Source organism: Hippoglossus hippoglossus, chromosome 9 (genome assembly GCF_009819705.1).
Source record: "Hippoglossus hippoglossus isolate fHipHip1 chromosome 9, fHipHip1.pri, whole genome shotgun sequence".
NCBI classification, from domain to species: Eukaryota; Metazoa; Chordata; class Actinopteri; order Pleuronectiformes; family Pleuronectidae; genus Hippoglossus; species Hippoglossus hippoglossus.
Genome location: NC_047159.1, coordinates 2,560,016 through 2,580,119, shown reverse-complemented (window position 1 = coordinate 2,580,119; position 20,104 = coordinate 2,560,016). Strand labels below are relative to the sequence as shown.

The following is a 20,104-nucleotide window of genomic DNA, read 5'->3' as shown; positions in this document are numbered from 1 at the left end:
CCCTGACACAAAACTGTGTTGAGTTCCCGCTTGCACTCTATCTTTAAGCCGCATGGTGCCATGTGCAGCTGAGCTCTCCGAGTGTGCGACACCTAAATCAGTCCAGATGAAAACAACTGCTGTGGTGCATCTGCTTCTTTTAAAAAGGGGGACGGCCCTCATCAGCTGCACCAACACTGGTCAACATTCTCCACTGTGACAAACGCGCCTGTGAACCCGAGTCGACTCTGGTTGACCTGGGAGTTGGTAGAAGAACGGGGGGGGGGGGGGGCCTTGATATGCAGGATGATGAATCGTCGCACGGCTCAAACCTTCCCCAAGGCCCGGCAGTGAAATTAACAAGTTTGGCAGAGCGGCGTTGCCTTCGCAGGCGAGCGCTGCTTCGGCAGGCGGAGGGCGGGTCGCCCCGCGTCTTTGTCTCAATGGAGACAAATCTTTGGCGGCCTGTTTGTTTGGAGAGGGGGTGTGAACAGTGCACGAGTCTATCAAATCAATTAGAGTCTTATGCAGAAATGGCCTGGCCTGGCCCGGGTCTGAAGGAGCTTGGCCCAGATCTTTTGTGAGGGGGTTATGTGAGTCAGAACGTTTCCACAGCCAACAGTCATGATTCGTGTACTCACAACACCAGCACGAGCGGGGGGTTGGCGGGGCGGGCGGGGGGGGGAGGAGGGGTGAAAAGCTTGCATATGGCCAGAGCCAGTGTGTCACATTTGGGCTAGAGTTCACATTGGGCTCAGACGCTCACACCAGTGAAGCGATGCGAGGATCGGCTGCGGCACCGCGGCCGCGTCTGAGGGCGAGATTTAGCGGCTCAGGGAGCGGCGGGTAGAAACCTGCACCACATGTCCGCTGACATCACCTCCGTGCGCACATTTCTCCTCCATCTCCTCCTCGACTGATGCAACGGACAGTGTTTACCTCTTTACGTCGTAAAGAGGAATGAAGCGTCAAGAGCTCCTCTCACGTCTCTATGTGCCACTCGGGCTGCTCCTGCACGGCTGCAGGGAGGAATCACTACTTCCTGTCCGTCAACGGTGAAGCTTGGATGTCGTCCAGATCAGCGTCAACGCGGAAAACCATCAACGCACCACCGTTTGATTCCCCAGGTGACGGAGCCCTTCACACCTTGACTTTCTATTTTTTTTTCGAATTTATGCAAACGAGTCTGTTCTCACTTTCCAACATGTCTGATTTTATTTTTCTCTCAGTGGAAACCGACAGACAAAACACGAGGCTTCGGGCGAATCACTTCCTCTGAAGGCGTTAGCACACGTGTGTTTTAGTAACACGTAGTACATGTTACTGTGATTGACACATACTATGGAAAGAGTGAAGTATCTTCTCTTTCTTACAAACTTCCAGCGGAGTAAAGACTGTTGATGCAGAGGAAGCTGCAGAGTTGACCTAAAAAGTTCTGTGGCGCTAACAACGCGACACATCTTTGTCACATACACACGTGTTGTTTTGGACACATCAAGAATTTATACTCTACGTTAGATACATACATACGGGAACAAACGAAGACGTCTGTCTGCACTCGACGTTCGTTTCAGCGGTATTTGTGTACGTCTTTCTGAAAGGTATCGATACACATGAAACAGCAGTGCAACCAGAAATCCTGTTGGGGGCAGTGTAGGCAATAGTTCCAGGTAAACGACACACGAGGAAGAAATTACAACAACGGTGAAACTATGTGAGTTAAGACTTAAAATTGGTTTAATCCGTTAAAATCACTTATCGAGCAGAATTGCGGGTTTAAGAAATTTTGAAATTCGTGATTTACGTTTGTTTTCTTCTCTGATATTTAAAAATCATCAATAATTTATTCAAAACACAAAGAAATCAATAAATAAATCCTCAACAGTTTAATGGATAAAGGAGAACATGGCTTAGCTGCATTGGGATGTTGTGAAAAGTCCCATTAACCCATCAGACACTACTGGAACATCTAATAATATAATATCCGGAGTGGAATCGTCCTGTTGATTTATCAGTCAGGCTCCGAATGTCGACTTCTGCGCCGCTGCTCTTTTCCTGCTCTTTTCCTGCAGTAACACTGATTGCACTGTTTAATTAAGCAGGTTTTCAGACTCGGCGTCGGGTCAACACTCGCCTCAACTTCTGCTGCCGCCGTCAGCGTAAATCTGAGAGCGGCCTGCATTATCTTAATTTATTTGCATATGTTGGAGACCACAGACATTCACAGTCGCCCGAGGCCTCATCTCGAACACTCGGTATTGAGTGTAATTATTCAACAGGGTGGCGCGGCTGCGTTTTCTATTACGAGGCATTAAAAAGGCTAATGTCGCCGCTGTTTTCCTAATGGCGAGGTTGGTGGCCACGGCATTTATTACCGCGTGCAGATACTGCGAGTCTCCGAGGATATTTCACCAGGAGGACGCACATATGATGCTGCGGGGACGGGCCGTGTCTTTGCAAGTTTGCAAGTTTTTCGGGGGGGGGGGGGGAGTCACGCTGCACTGTTTGGGGCGACACGCGCGTCTTTAACTCAGCGTGTCAACATCACTTCCACTGAAGGGAAAACGCCAGCTACCATGTTTTATGCATTTGCTTTTCAGTTCAACTTCTCGTTCACGTCGCCGCAGTGAGACGCAGCTCGACTCGTGCTTCGAGCTTTTATATTTTTACATAAAACAGGTTTCATACGTTCGCTGCGGATGCGTCGGCCTTGATCGCCTGCCAGACGCCGAGACGCCGCCGAGAGGCGATGGAACGTGACACAGACGTGGCGTCTGGATGGGAAAGTGTTTGGATTCAGCCTCATTTCATCTTTGTCTAGTTGAGACAGTAATGACTTTAGGGTTTTTTGCTTTTCCCTCGATGGGGTAAAGAAAAAATGTGTTTGTGGATCAATTATAATTTAAAAAGATGCTCTCGAAAACAAAGGGAACACAGGACGACAACAGGCGATGACAAACAAGAAAATGTCTGTTACATGATTCAAGTATTGAATAGACACTAGAATTTCATGATACCCTGTCTTACTTTTCTATTATCTTAATTTGGGGATTATAAGCATGTTAATATATTATATATTTATCTTTGATGGATGTATTAAATACAGGAAACTGTTTCAGTCTAACCCAAAGTCTCAAAGAATTTCAATTTTAACAGATAACTCTGGATCTTTCCCTCAGTACTCTGCTGTAATCACAAAATATTGATAGATCTGTTTTCTCCAATATCAATATAACTAATTATACAATCTCCCACATGATTCAGACAAACCCTGTCACAGGATCATGAATTTGACCTGAATCCTCACAAACCTGATATGATTCCACCTGAAAGTCGCTAAAACACAATATTGAATCATCTCCCAGCCTCAGTGACGATTCCACGACATATGAGCAGGAGGCAGCGGCCGAACCATCACAGCTACAGAACCAGAGAATTAACTTATCGGTGACAGAGCAGAGCAGCAACTCTCACGCACCCGATCTGTCTAATTGACTCAAATATTCTGCCCTGAAATCCCAAAGGCCTCGAACGTGGCGCACACACACACACACACGCACACACAGACACACACACACAGACACAGACACACACACAGAGGCCCCCTGTCCCCTCTGCTCTCTCCTCCCTCGCCCCGGCTTCATTAGCAGCGGTTTGCATCATCCCCGGTGAAAACGTCACATGTCATCAGTGACTCCATTCTTTATCACTTCCCGCGGTATAGACAGTGTAACCTTCAGAAACCTGCTGCCCACAGTTTTACGTCTTAATTAGGCGCACTGTCACAGGCGCCCAGCGCCCCTCGTCCCGATGTGAACGGACAGAGAGCGATGGAGACGGAGAGGGAGTGTGAAAGACGCAGAGGAGGACAAAGTCACACACCGAGGCAGCAGACAAAGGCCGAGCGAGAGGGAGAGAGTGAAGGAGACGATGTAGAGTGGAGGAGAGACAGCGACGGGAGCAGGGAGAGGAAGAGGAGGAGGAGGAGGAGGAGGAAGAGGAGGAGGAGGAGGGTGAGGAGAGTGGAAGTTGATGTCCTGCAGTCGATCGGATGAGAGAAAGTAAAGGTGGAGTATTCTGGGTGAAGTTAAGTTTTGACATGTAAAACAGATGATGAAGAGTTTGATGTGATTTTAAATGAAGTAAACTTCCAGAAGAACATTTAAACTAAGACCTGGCGATCAGGTCTGAGCGATAAATCAATATCAGTAATTATCGCAATATCGTTTTCATCAAAAACTTTAAAACAAAAAGGTTCAATATACATGGATGTGAAACTTGAGGAGGCAGAAAACAAAATTCATCTCAGATTTGTAAAATGTTGAAAAGTGAAAAGTCTCTGCTCATGAAGGAGTTTTAAACCACAACCTTCATTCACCAGTAAAAATCCATCTTTAAACTTAAAAGAAATAAATAGTAACGCAACATTTATCATGATAATTGGCGATATCGACTCTATGGAATTGTTTTTATTGGGATATAATTTCTGGCAGCATCGTCAGCCCATACTGAAGAACAATTAGAACTGCAGATGACAAAATAACATCTTTTAACAAAAGCACAATAAAAATGTTTTCTACAAACATTTTCCTTTTTAAAATCATGTTTTCACACAAGCAGCAGCAACATTTACTCAATGAGCAAAGAAAAAGCAGAAAATCTAAAAAAATAAAAACAGAAACCAGGTCACTTTTGGTACTCAAGTGTTTTTTGATACTCGGTGCTAGAAACACCATTTTCGTGCGTATTAAAAAATAATATTGAATCTCACTGTCCAACCAAATGAGCTGCAAATCTTCTAGATTATTTAAAAGCCAATAAACTTGTCCTAAAAACACAAAAAAAAATGCTTCAGTTTCAGATTATGAAGCTTAAGTTGCTCCTGAAGTATAAAAACAAAGTGTGAGAACCATCGAGCATCTTCTCCACAGTTACATTCAAGCTTTGTGATTAAAACCTTATTTTTAAAATCTGGATTCTCATAATTAAAAGCATTTTCATGTAGGTTTTGTCGCAGAGAGCAGAATTCAGTACGAGAGCACGAAGGAGGAGGAGGAGGAAGAAAAGCAGAACAGAGCGGAGAATTGTGTTGGCGACTTGCTCGGCGAGAAAAAGAGTGAAAATCCGGCTTAGCGGCGAAAACACTGGAGATGCTTGTGTCCTCGGTTTGGGGACAGCTGACGGGTTAACACTATTAAGACGGCGGAGAACACAGGACTGAATGTGCATCTGTGCCTCCGAAACACTGCGACCGAGCGGAGACACGGACTCGCAGACAGACGGACGGCAGAGGAGCGAAGGGACGACGCAGGAACACAGATTCTTTCTGTTTTCTTTTTGTTACTCCACGTCCACGACGCCTCTTTATCTTTCCTGGAGGCGAAACACAGCTTTAACAGTATTTTGTACGTCCTCATCTCGTGTTTCCTCTTCTCCACAGTAACATAAAGTATTTCTACATCGAATAAAAAAGATCCTCTTGGCTCTCGGGCCCCTGCTGCCGCGGCCCCCGAGAGCAGACGTGTAAACAGACAAACAGACAATAAGGGAAAAACCCACAGACGCTCCTCTGATGAGCTGCTGTACGGCCATGAAAAAAAAAAAATACCATTACAGCACTTAGGCATCAATTAAATCTGTATCATCATTACTCAGTGTAATTGAAGGTGAGACAACCTATCAATTGTAAAAGATCACACTGTCATTAAGGTTAATAAGCTGTTTTATAAACTATCGCCATTAACATCGGATACATCTATTATCATGATGAATGACATATTGATAAAATAGGCGGTGAAATTGTCGTCTTCCTCCGGAAAAAAGACCGCGACTCAAACTGTGGAAAAAGTGGAAATTTCCCCCGAGCTGGGACCCGAGAGGGAAACGACAACTACATCTGGAAGCTCGTCAGCGATGCTTTCAATTAGCCGCCGTGCAGTTTTGCCAGCGATTATCACATCTACAGCTTTTCTCTCAAATCAATTATGGAACGCTGTGATTTATTCATGGGACACTCAGGCTCACGAGGAAGTCGACCCCTGGACTGACGGAGAAAAAACATGTGCAGCAGCATCCTTAAAGAAGACATCTGTTTAAATCAGAAGACATCAGTCAATAAAAAAAACTATTTCAACTATGTGAGCTGCATTTTTTAAAATCAGAAAAGTCAAATTCTGATATTTCCAGGACATTACAATAACTTATGAACTGTGATGAGACACAAAACCACGACGGAAGCGTCTTAGGTTCTTTTCCTCGTCTCGTCCGAGGTCACTTCACACAAGGAGCAGCAAAAAAAAAAAAAATTTAATTAGTGTCAAATACAAATTAAAACGTCTTTAAATTGCTGTTGAGCCCACAGTTTGGGATGAAAGCGCTCGTGCTTAAGCTCATTAGCGTAATTAATCTCACGTTAAAGAAGTGGCAGAGGCCCGGCGCTGAAGGAGTTAACGAGGTGGAGCCAGTAATTGGACGAGGAGCGACCCTTTCACGGCCAGTGACGCCGACATCCGCTAATTCACTTAAATGGTCACTAGAGGCCGAAGAATTTGGATCCAGAGAGAAACAGTGAGCGGCGTGGGGGGGGGCCTTAAGAAATATCACATTTTTTTATATTTTCAATCATGATGACACCCAAAAACTGAAGCTTTAATATCCACTAGCTTGTAATAATGCAGGACTGTCTGGTCGAACACAGAAACGTCATAAATCAGCTGCAGCCGGAGTGAAGAAGAGATTTCTCGTGTACTAAAGTCCTTAAACTGGTTTCCTGTCAGTTTTAAAATATTTTACTGGTTTTTAAAGCACTTGTTTCATGCAGCAGCAAACACACGTCTCACATGCTCCCAGTGTGTGAACCAGTAACGGCTCCTCAGGTACGAGTCGCTGAAGGTGAAGCAGGTTTTTAGCTTCTACGCTCCAAAGCTGCCGGAGCACCGAGGACCTGAGAGCAGCCGGACGTGCTGAAATCTTTAAACACAAACTTAAAACCTCTTCATTTTGCCTGGTTTGTTGTTTATAGACGTCTTAATTTATGATCATTTGAAATATCTGGCTATAAATATGCAAGGTGTACCTAATAAAGTGAACAGACATGGGCTGGGAGTGGACAAGAGCTGAGTGAGAGAAATTTAATTGTATGATTACTTAATAGGTTTAATCAAAACTGCATCAGCCATTGGCTCTATCGTCCTAATTGTATATTTTATATGTATGTCATATTAAATATGTTTATTAGTTGAATATTTTATGGTTTTCTAAGTTTCATTTGATGATTCTCATTGTTAAACTGTGGACTTTGTATTGTTTCGTATCTTTCTTAGTGACATTCTGATTATTTTATGTCATATTTACTTCACACTACGAGACACAAACAAATCAATGTAGATAAAAGTTATTGATGTGATACTGAAATCAGACGTTCATAACAGATCTGAATAAACTGCGACGGTTCTTTAGAGCTGACATCGACGTTTAAAAAGTGAGTGACCTGTCGGAGCTCCACCGTCAACCAGCTTCAGAGGATCAACAGGACACGAGAGACGACAGGGAGAGGAGGTGTGTGTGTGTGTGTGTGTGTGTGTGTGTGTGTGTGTGTGTGTGTGTGTGTGTGTGTGTGTGTGTGTGTCTGTGTGTGTGTGTGTGTGTGTGTGTGTGTGTGTGTCTGCGTGCATGCACAGACTCGGGCCTGCAAACCGACCAATAGAACCACATTAGTGACACTTCACCGCTCTGTTCATAATAGAGACGAGGGGCTCAGAGGGTGAGACGTTCGGGGGGGGGGGGGGGGGGGTTACACGAGGCCAATTAGTTTATTTTCTGAGCAAAACAAATCATAAATAAAATTCGTTTAAAAAACCCTGAACGAAGGCGAAACGTGTCCGTGTCTGTGGAAAAGAAGTAAAGATATTCTAGTTCCGGAGGAGAAAAGTGGAAACAACGTTCAAACTGGAGGATGAAACAAGTAAGAAAGCTGCTGTTGTATGTTCCGTACATACAAAGCACATATTTACATGTTTATTCATAACGTACGTCGCTTATCAAACATTTCAGAGTGGATCACATTACACGCAGCTCCATGCGAGGGCCCTTCACTACATATTAGCCGGCGCCGTCACACCGTTACATTTATGTATACAAAATACGAGCGGCCTAATTGAATATTCACTGTGAACATATTCCCTGCATAACACGACTCCCCGCTTCCATCACTTTAAAAATTCAAATCAATGGGAGGAGAGGAGGGGAACATTAGAATACATTACTGCATGTATGTGTGATCCTCCTCCTCCTCCTTCTCCTCTATATGTCTGTCAAGAGGTGAGGAGGAGGAGGAGGAGGAGGAGGAGGAGGGCAAAGTGCACGCGACATCGCCGGCCTCGGCAAAGCTGACGTTAACAATAATGTAATTTAATTAAAGCCAAGATCCCAGCGGTCCTCTCCAAACGACGGGGGCTTTTGATTTTAATAGGTGATGAAGAAAATGGCTCGGCGCACGGGCGGACACCGCCACCGACCAGTCTGAGGGACTCTGAGATTTAAAAAAAAAAGGAAAACGGCACAGGCGGGACATCAGTTCAGATCGTATCAGGCGGCGGTGCAGGGGGGGTGCAGGGGGGTGCAGGGGGTGGGTGGGTGCAGGTACCAGCCCCGGCCACCCAAATACAACAACACCGATCAGCTAATGGAGAGGAAGAGGGGAGGACCCTGAACGCACCACGGGCCCGGACGGTCCCGGGAAAAACAACAAGGCTGGAAAATACAAAAATACTCAAAGCTGCGTCCAAAGTGGATTTCTGCCCCAGAACAAGATTTAAAAGACGAGAGGATGAGGAACAACAAGAGCTAATCCGAAACCGATCGAGAGCGGAGATCAGAGTCAGAATCTTTACATGCTGGTAAATGACATTAAATCTGGACGGATATTAAAATCTCACACAGACAGATTGTTTTCGCTTTGTTTTCAGGCGACGTGTTGCCGGAGAAACGGTTTTGTTTTGTTTTTGTTGTTGTTGGAAAATCTTTCACTAAAGTAACATAAATGAAGAAGAATTCGATTTTTCATATGTTTCTATTTATTGACTCAAACACGTAAAAATGTGTGCATATGAAAGTGTGTATTCAAAGTATAAAAACACTAATGAGCCTTTAGAGTCAGAGAAGAGTCTCAAACATGTTTTTAATGCTCCTGACCTCAAACAACAAGTCTTAAGAATCAAAGTTATACATATTATTATGGAAAATATTCATAACAAGAGTTGTTTTTAACTGAAAACAACCTTCGACGACTCAAATCCAAGAATCAGATTCAGAGAAATTTGGGAAGAACATGAAGGGATTTGTTTCCTGACGTCTCTCTAATCATTTTCTCATTAATTCTCTCCATTTCCCACATTAGGCTTAGTTTTCACTTTACTCCTCCAACCAGCCGCCACCAACAACAATTATAACACACACACACACACAGACACACACAGACACAGACACACACACACACAGACACACACAGGGTTCCCTCATTGGTAATCCTGTTACCAGCCAGGTCCCAGCCTGGACTTGCCGTACAGGGCCGTGCATGAGGAGGAGGGGGGGAGGAGGGGTGAGTGGGTGGGTGGGGGGGGATTAACATGGTGGTCATTATCGAATTTACAACCAGTCATACAGACATCTGCCCTACTTTTCCTCTGTTAATGTAAAAAGAACTAATCTGGTTAAGAGAGCACGGGCGCGGCCCGTAAATCGGCGGCGCTCTCCGCCATAGTTAAAGCTGTCACTTCTCTTGTGGGGGTTGCGGCGGCTGAATGGAGCTGTCAGCCGGCTACTTGTTAGGGCTAACAAGGCCGTCCACTGATAGGACTAATGAGGCCCAGGGCTCGCCGCTACCCTGCACAGCAGCCCACCGCCGCCACCACCGCTGATGCTGCTGCTGCAGCGCTCTGTGCTGTGCAGCGTCTTAAGAGCTCCAACGTGCACAGATCTACATGGATTATTATGAAAAGACAGAAAAAATACAGAAACTTTCCAATGCAGTTCCCTTTTATTAGGAATTATCATCGAAATCTGTTGAATCGAGACACAAGAAGCCGTCAAGATACCAACACTGGATGTTTTTATGTTTTTACTTTTAATAGAGTAGTAATATAATAGTTGGGTGTAGACACAATCCATCGGGACAGTTAATTTTAATAGTAAATTCTCTTCTACATTCATGCAGAAGAAAATATACAAATACGCGTGAGACAAAAATCTTAAATATAAATAAGATGAGGAGAAACAAAAATGACTGAAGCAAACATCTGATCTATTAGAAAAACACAACTCATTCAGCACTTTGCACCTTTATATGCAATAAATCATACTTTTTGAATCACGTGCTTTCCCGGTTTCTTTGGTTCTGTCCGATATCACATGAGCAAGAATCTCCACTGTTTTTATTTTAGATAATTTTCTTTTAATTTTATAGAAATTGCTATTATTTTCACATCTCTAAAGCAAAGTCACCGAAGAAAAGATCTATAAAATGTCTAAATATGAGAGGCTTTATTAAATGTATTAAACTTTAACTACAAAACTCACAGGAATCAATGGATTCTATGTTATCACACGAGATTTGCTCGAAAAAATACAAGAACTGGGCAGCGACGGCCACGAGGAACCAAAACTTCAAAAAGGTTAAACTGCAAAATGATTTCTAAAGAAAGGAAAATGTCTTAGAACCCGGAGATAAACTAATAAAGTGTAAGACTTCCCCTGTGGCCAGAGAGTAAAGATGAAGTTCTCCCAGATCTCACACATCTTATTTCCTCCTCGAGCCGAACCCACACGACGCTGCTCCTCCCTCAGCGAAAAAAAAAACACCCACCGACTTAATTCCTCCGTTTTCACACAGAGGTAAATTAGACGCCGGGTTAAATGTCAAGCATGAGAATGTTTTTTTCTTACTCCACTCATTTCATCTCTTCTCCCAATGCTTCATTATTTGTGACGCCCTGGTTTAATTCCAATTACCCCTGTTAATTAGGAAATCTCATGCTCTCTGATCTAGAGCTTCATTTCAACCTAATGTCATTTGCCAGGTTGTTTACTTCCGATTAAAAGCCCTTTTATTGTGAAATTAGGTGTTACATTTGTTTCGCTGAGGTATTTATCCGTGTGATGGTAAATATCCCGTCTGATGTCAACACGTCGACGTCCCCTCGCATGCATTAGCCCGTGTTTATTCTACATTAGCGCTGCTGTCAACTCTTTCTTTGGGCATATATTAGTACCACATTAGCATATTGTCTCATCAGACGTTTAGGTACCAAATTATTCTGTCCACCGGCTGTGGAGGGAGCCGAACGTGGGCCTTCCGCCACGCCGCACACCTTCGAGACCGCGACATCTTCGCAGGCATTTTTTAATCCTAACGCCGAACAAATGCAGTTTGACGGCTTGTATTAGTTTCAAGAAAAGATGTTCTCACCATATTCAGCGTGGCATTGTAAAAGACAAAGGCAGGAACAGAAAGGGAAGCGTGAAAGGATGAGTGTGTGTGTGTGTGTGTGTGTGTGCATCTGTTTACATTTGTTTTTTCCTTTTTCTTCAAAACGATGCCGAGCAAATGTTTGCTCTGCTTTACATCTGAAGATGAGGCGACAAAAAGATGCAAAGCAGGAAGCTGCCGAATACATCTTTTCTATGTTCGATTCCGTATAAGACTGAACAAGCAGTCTGTCGTCGTGCACGGAGTAAATTCCTCCATATCGTTTTCTCCTCACTACAAATGAGCCTTTAATGGTTTTTCACCTCTTGCAGGATGTGAACTGGGTCATTGTGTTTTTATCTCGGCCTGCTTCAGTTCCTGTGAGGCGGCCGTCTCCTCTCCTGGACCGCGGCCATGTGACCAGCCTGCCCAGAACATACCGATACACCAGTTCACTGCTGATCCTATGGCGTGGCTACTGTCCAATATTTAAATCTGTATTTAAATCTGATTTAAATCTGATTTACTGGTGCAGTGAGTCGGGTCGATCTAATCTACTGTTGGTAATATTTCCCTTGGTCGTCCGATCTCTTTCTATTTCGACGACGCAATTTAAAGAGCACATATCATATTCTCTGTGCTTTTATTTTGGAAAAACTGGATGAGTTAAACAACAATAAACAAGATCACAGTAAATTAGAAGAGGAACCTAAAACTAAATCATTCTAATCAACCAGTATGACAATAAAATAAGGTCATGGTCTTAATTTGTAATGGCAAAATAAATTAGGATCTGTTGGTGATGTTACGTTTGACAGACGACACCGTGTTCTATCTCTATTGTTGGATGATTAAATTGAGATGAATGGAAAGTAGGAAATCTAAAATCCTGCTTGGTTGACATTCATCTGTAAAAAAGGAAACCGCTCCACAAAAGACTCCATTTCCCACAATCCTCTCTGAGTTCTCATAACAAAGACGTGTGTTTTGATCATGGCTGTGGAAGACGATAAACATATTGGAAATATCATTTTTTTTCCCGCCACATTAAATCGTTCGCTCCTCGACCGTCTGCTGTCGAGAGAAACTTTCACTGGGAGAACATTTTCCCACAAAACGTGACCCAGTGGCTCACGATGTAAAAATGCAGTGTAGAGGCCAGAGGGAAGCTGCCAGCACTCGGAGTCATTGCTCATTGTTTACCGTCATTATTCTCCCTTCGCCGGCTGAATGACTACTGATGACTTACTGATGTTAGAACCCTACACGAGGCTCCTTCACTGAAACACTGACAGTTAAAGAGCAAACATCTACGTCCAGCTCCCAGTCTAATGCTTCTCTTGGCTCCGGTTCCAAGCAAACAATCACCTCGCAGCCTCCTAATTGAGCCCAGAGAAACCGGCGGCCGCTGCCGAGGAGGAGGGAGAAAATAGACCCGACATGTATTTCTGTGACCTCCGAGGACAGCTCTGCCATGCCATGCCGTGCCGTGCCGTGCCAGGCTACGGCAAGCAGACTGTCACCTATACCCTCGGTGGCCCTCGGCTTATGCCAGCCTCGTCCTCGTTATTTATTTTTCCGCCTTACATCCGTCCTTCTCTCTCTCTCTCTCTCCCTCCCTCTCTCTCGCTGCTCCCTCCGTCTGACGGGACTCCTCCAGAGCAGGTCCGTGGAGTCCCTCTGCTCACAGTCACTTAATTAAACGCTCCCACAGCTCAGGCTACGACGTGACCGACGGCTGTTAAATTAAGATGCTGTCACAGCCGGGGCACGGAGCGCTGGCAGGGTGAAGGAAAGATAAAAACAGCTGAGGGAGGAGAGAGGAGGAAGGAGGAAGGAGGGAGGCAGAGAGGTGGGAGGCTGGTTCTACGTCCACTTGTGCTTTACTGCCTCCCGTTTGTTTCTGTGAAAAAAAAAAACTCAAAATCCTCTCAGATGTTCCCGACTCCTGATGTGAAATGTCTTCTTATCCTTCCTTCCTCCAAGGAGCTTCTATTTCTGTCTGCATTTGTTTGTTTGCTTGCAGGAAAAAAACTGCAAAAGCTGTTTTTAAAAAGATTTTGCAGAGGGGTGAGGAATGACCCTTCAATTTTTGGTGCAGATCCAGATGAGGGGGCAGATCCAGGAATTAATTTTTCACCTTCTTTAAGGGGTGTAATAGAGTGTTTGTCAACATTTTTATTGATTGCTCAGAGAATATTTCATGGATCCTGAAAAATATATATATATCTATATTTAGGGGACTAATATTATGTGCAGATCCAAATAAAAATCTTGATCCAGTGAATTTAAATGAGACTGTTGGGACTTGGCGGACGTATCCTGATTCCCTTCTGTATCTATTATAGAATCATTTTATTGTACAATTCTAAAATAATGGAAAATCCCTCTCACAAACATCTGGAATCTAAATCAATGTCTTCACGTTGATTGAATTTCCCCCATAAGAAAGTCCAATGGAATGAAATTCAAAACAAAGAAAATTATTCTAAAAAGAGATAAATATGTTTCTTTACTTATAATAATAATGCCAATGATGACAAATATGGCAGCGACATGTAGGATGACAGAAATCAGAGCAACAAAGAAAAATATGTTTTTTCTTTTCAGATGAGCTAAGATGAAATTTGAGACTTTGACGATTTTGACGATAAGACGAAGAAGAAGAAGGTTCTGTTTCTCAGTTTGTCTGTTTCTGATCTAAATCAATAAAAATCGCCTCGTTGGAGCTTTTAATTTAAAATTTCAAGATCTGATCTGCACAAAAAACCCTGATAAAAATGTATTTTCTGAGCTCCACGATGTCGAGGCCCATCAGATAATAGCATTAACCTCCGCACACACCAGCTCACTCAGCCCACACGTCCCCCTGGCGAGGAGCAGGCGAGCGTGAGGAGAACAAATGGAAATCCAACTGGAAATCCAACCGGACTCACAGGAACTCAAACGCTCGCTCTCCGTTCCTGGCTCGCCCGCCCGCTCGCCCGCGTGTCTTTCTCCGTGGCACTCGGAGGGTTTAATGTACAGTGATGCATCATTCATCGCGCACCTTGTTGGGACATTTTGCGGACAGCTGCTTTCAGAAAACAATACCTGGAGTGTGAAGGTGGGGGTGGCGAACGGTAAAAAAAAACAAAACAGAAAGCACACCACCGCCTCTTCAAAAAGAGCCGAGTGAGCATCAGAATAAGGCCACCCCCCCCTCCCTCTCTGCCACCTTCCTCTACCTGCTGTCCCCAGTCGATCCCCGGCAAAACTTGGCGGCAGATGTTGCTGTGCTAAGTTGGCTCTGAAGTGCCTCCCCGGCTCCCCGGTCTCACCGACAACACAGTCAAACCACATTAGATCTCTTTATTTGTGCCCGGGGCAAGTTCGGCACTGCAGCTGTGTCCACCCCCGCTCTACCTTTGGTGTTGAAGGCCCTCAGGCGCTAAATGTGAGACCACAAAAAAAAAAAAGAAAAGAAAGACAGAAAAAAAACTGTTTCACTCTCATTTTCTGTCTCTCTCTTCTGCATCTGCTGACAATCCAGCAGTCTGGCTGCGGGCGGCGGCGCTGAGGGAGGGAGGGGTCAGCGAAGGAGGCCGCTGAGCGAAGGGAAGGAGGGCGAGGACGGAAGGAGGAGGAGAGCGGCGAGGTGGCGTGGACACCCGGCTCCCCGAGCTGAACAGATGTCTGCGGCAACCTGCTTCCTTACACCTGTACAAGTCCCCGTAACCTCCGCGGAAGCAGCCCGCAGGAAAATTCATGACCCTGGAGATTTCCTGTCCGCCATCAAAGGCCGCTGCCCTGCCCCCCCCGTCCCCTCCTTCCTCCCTTTCCTTCTCCTCCTCATCATCCCCTGCCTCGTCTCCATGTCCCTGCTGTGCCATCTACAACCAAACCTGCCACCAGACACAATTTAATCAAGCCACGTTCACTTGTAAACACCAAAATCACAACCAGGTTCCAGACCCTGCACACGAAATATATACATACCACAGTCGGCCAAAGTTTCTATATCGAAATAATTCCACTATAGTGGCTAATTATAGAGATAATTATTTACTGGGTAAACAAAAATGTATTTGTCTCTATTGTTTGTCGACCTTGATACACGCATTTGACGGATTTGTCAGTTTCACCCCCTTATATAGCATCAAATAACTAATTAAAACCAAACTTACACTTGAACATATATCAGTGGGATAATAAACTGCAAAACAACCTAAAATTATGGAAATCAATATATTTGACGTGTACTTTGACTTGTAATTTTAGTCTATGTCCCATCTATTAACATGGAGGAGGCTAGGTCTATTACCGATATTGCAGCCAGCCACCAGGGGGCGATCAAGAGTAGGGTTTCCATTTTAAGGAGCAGTTATTTCATCCATCTTTTAAAACAGAGTCTATGGTTAAAATCCAGCTTTATCAAAAATTTAAAAACATCTCAACTCATTTAAAAATAAAGTTTGATTCCACGGCAGCTCGGTGAAAGCGTCCGTGGCCCCGTGTCTGATTCCCTCCCGCGTCTGATACGTGATCACAGACGTGAAAGTGGCGTTTGGCTCGGCGATCGGCATGTGAATGAAGCGAGCCAGCTGTGCCAGGGACTCCGCTGGCAGCCCGTCCTCTCCCAGCCTAAGTGCTTTGACACAACTGGTTTACCCACCAGCGGGTTTCGCTCGCACGTCCCTCCTCCTTCAGAACAGTTTGCTCGGAGCGACCTCATGTGTGGCGACATCTATCATCTCTCGCACGGCGGGATCGGCCGCTTTCCGACGTTTCTGCCTTTTTTCTGCTCGAAACTCCGACAGTTGGACGAAAGGTCGGGCGAGGGGGAATTGTTGTCAACAAAGGGGCGTCTGCCACTGCGTGAGAATCAGCAAGTTTGGTCATCTCATAAAATATTAAACCCTGGAGTCATCGTGATGCCTCATAAAAGAACCAGGCACCGGGAAGTTATCATCATGGCAGAGAAACAGACTCACATCATACATGAGTCATTCTTACTCTGACAGGGAGAAGTCATTCTAAAGGATACGTCAACATCACACACACACACACACACACACACACACACACACACACACACACACACACACACACACACACACACACACACACACACACACACACACACACACACACACACACACACACACACACACACACACACACACACACCAGTTGTAAGCTCTGCAGTAAGGGACTGGTCTGCACTGGTTTTTGCTTGAGACCTGCGCTTGAGTCCGGACACTTTCCTGAAATCTTCCAGAGCGGCTGTATGTGAGAACGCTTGCTCCAGATGTTTTCTGAAACTCTTCCTGCCGATCACTCAGTAAAATGTCCGGACGAGCCCATGTGAGAATACAGCAGGAAAATTCACAGTGAGCAAGCGGGCGTGTTGATGACGTTTCTAACCCGCGATGGAAGTGACACTGAAAGACGCTTGTGTGACTTCTTGATAAGAACAAATCTGGACTAATCTGGTTAAAAATACAAGTTCAGGAATACACGTTGACGTCCATGTTCCTTATAGCAGCGAACGTTATTCCCCTTGAGACATTTGCAGTCGTGACATCATTCTCTGAACCATTCAAAACTCTGATGGTTCCACTTCTCTTCCTCTGAAGAAGGAAGTTTATACATTAAACATCTGTACAGATGTGTCACTTGTTCCCGTTTGCCTGCAGAGCCTCTGCATTATTTTACAGGAAAACGTTCGGAGGAGTCAATTGTTGTCACTTGAGCTTTTAAATTAAATTAGATTTTGAGTTGGCCTCATGCTGATGTGGTTGTAAAAACAGCTGTGTGTTGCATTAATGTGGGATGAAGGGGGATTCCTGACTCCAATCTTCGACATTCCTTTTGAGATGAAGCAACAGCAGCTCATGCCGTGTCCAGAGCAGATGTTGTGGTTTGTTGGTTTGACCGTTTCCTTGTAAAACCCCCCCCAAAAAAACACTCTGACATGGCGGTTTGTGAGGAGCGTGCTCTCCTGACCGCCGGGCCGGTGTCAGGTTTCAGTGAGTGTCGGTTGCTAGCATCAGTACAGTTCCTCTTCCCCCGAGGAAGGGCTGAGTAAAGTCCAGGGTTTGACCGTATTAGGTCTCGTCCGCGCCGCGCCTCCTCCTGTGAGTCGCTGCAGCTGCGGCTCGATTAGGAAACAGCAGCACAATGACAGAGTTGTGCCAGCAGCCTCCTCTGCCGAGGCCCAGTACACAGATCACTGGAACAACACAGCTGTAGTGCAACACGGCAATAAAGTAATGAGTCACTGTGGCGACTCAAAAGATTTGCAATGATAAAAACACAGCGGTTTTCATGGAGGTTACAGAAGCATTTGAAAGACCAGAGTGTCTCATCGTAAACCATTTGAATGTCCCAGGAGTGGAGAGGAATATCTACTGGGGAGCAAAGGTGACGTGACAGTAGAAAGATGTAGATATGAAGGACTCACTCTGAGCAGATGGAAAAACAAAAAGACGACTGGGATTGAACTGCCGACCCTCTGGTTAGTGGACGACCCGCTCTAACTCCTGAGGCGCAGCCGCCATGTTCACACCAGCGGACGTATATAGACAACATCACATTTGTATTGTCATATTTCTGTTCTTTTTCCTATTCTTTGCCTTCAAATCTGTATTTTTAACTTATGAAAACATAATCACGAATACTATTTTCTATTTCTGCCAATAGATTCCCTTTAATATTCCATGGACTGCATTTATATGGCAATTTTCTAGTGTTAGCGACCACAAAAAGTACTTTACATACACTCAAGTCTCATTTAAATCACTATCACTCATACGTCCACACACCGATGCTTCAGGGGCCACCACCGACATCCTGATTAGTGAACAACCCGCTCTACCTCCTGAGCCACAGCCGCCTTTAAAGATGATACACACTCGTCCTTTAAATCGTCAGAAAAGACAACAACTTCTGACTGATGAAGGATATTTACTCTTTACATCCTCAAATACAATAAACAACTGACCACTGATGAAACTGTGACTCACTCCCTTCAGGCGAGAGGTTTGAACAACAAAAAACCCAACACTGAAACGCTCATTTACTGGATCCCACACACACACACACACACACACACACACACACACACACACACACACACACACACACACACACACACACACACACACACACACACACACACACACACACACACACTGAGGTATTACACATCGTGGCTTATTTATAATTCTTCCTCATGTGTATGATGTCTGTGCTTTTGAGTGTCGAGTTGTAGATTTTGAGAAGTTTGGTCGTTGCAGGTTCTTAGTGTCTTACCTTCTCTGCCGAGCTGGGACGCATGAGGGAGACTCGGTCGTACTGCCGCCCCAACAACGCCCAGAAAGCATCGAGACGACCCTGATCAAACAGAAAACATGGGACTGCATATAAATCACAAGATCCCATTACGTGCAAAACAATGTGTGGAAGGGAAAAACTATCTAACCAACCATTAAAGCTCGTTAAATTCTTCAAAAACCTACAAATAGTGACTGAAACATGATTTATCAAATAGCGAAAACCACAAGGAAGAAAATGGAAAGTAGTATTTAGTCGTTTTTTTGTGTCAGGTTGGTCGCGGGAGTATTTACCTTGATGGGAGTGTACCACTTATTCTCTGCGTGGTAGGTGGGAGCCGGCTTCGGGGGGGGACGTTTCACAATTGGCTCCTCTACGTAATCTGGTAAGGACACGATGGCGTTCTTGGCTTTCTCCAGCCGGGCCCCCTCCTCCGTCGAGCCCTTTTCACCCCAACGCACCTGGACACGCGAAACCAAGAGAGTCAGTAACACAAATATCAACCCAGCACCGAAATGATCCCAGTTCAGACGATTTCAATAACAGACCCCACATATTCAAACCCCTTCACTCAGGGTTAGTGTTATAGATTTGTAATATCAGAGCTGGATATAAACTGTGGAGGAGATTTTCTGACTGTAGCCCCTGATTTAAGATTAGTCACAACATCCGTGATGATTATACCAAAGTATTTGAACAACTTCCATCACTGCAGTGTAAATCCATAAGAAAATAAAAAACACCTGAAAAACCTGTTGTTTCCTTTGTTAACAAGCTCATCTACATACTGTATTATTTGTTATAGAGTGTGTGTGAGTGTGTGTGTGTGTGTGTGTCTGTGTGTGAATGCAGGTTTGTGTGTTAGCTAAGCTGTCCTGCCTTTTAATTGAATTCATCACATCTGTTGCAGGGAGGAGATAAAAAAAAGATCCAGCATCTCATGAACGGGGAGAGGTGATTAATTAGCGACACAGTTTTCAAGCTGTAGGTTAAGCCGTGACAATATAGAACAGCTTTTCAGAATCATCTCTGCGATACGTCCCTGGCCGGCCGCATCATCAAGAGGAGAGAGGGCTGCGATGAATAAAAGATATGTTGTCACCTCAGCCCGTTAAATACACGTTTGACATATTGGCAGCGGGCAAAGTGACGTCGAAAACGTGGATGCAGGAGAGAAAAGGACGTCTCTCTACAGGCGCCTTGTTCTCCGAGCGCGAGGGCGAATCCTCAGAAGTCAGGAGACAGACCTGTCGGTGGGAATCAACCTGCTACGGGAAGAAGAGCGAGGAGGGAGTGTCGGGTTCGCATCTCGCCCAACACACTCGTGGGGATAGAATCAAGCGG

General features: G+C 44.8%; 1 protein-coding gene across 2 annotated transcripts in view; it reads right to left on the bottom strand.

Moving 5' to 3' along the window:
• antxr2a (ANTXR cell adhesion molecule 2a) overlaps positions 1 to 20,104 on the bottom strand; it is a 67,631-nt gene that overhangs the window by 15,448 nt on the left and 32,079 nt on the right. For both annotated transcript variants that reach the window (XM_034596166.1, XM_034596165.1), the window contains 2 exons: positions 19,054 to 19,221; positions 18,740 to 18,820 (listed from right to left, as the gene is read on the bottom strand). In XM_034596166.1, coding sequence (XP_034452057.1) covers positions 18,740 to 18,820; positions 19,054 to 19,221 — 249 coding nt within the window. The remainder of the gene's footprint in view (positions 1 to 18,739; positions 18,821 to 19,053; positions 19,222 to 20,104) is intronic.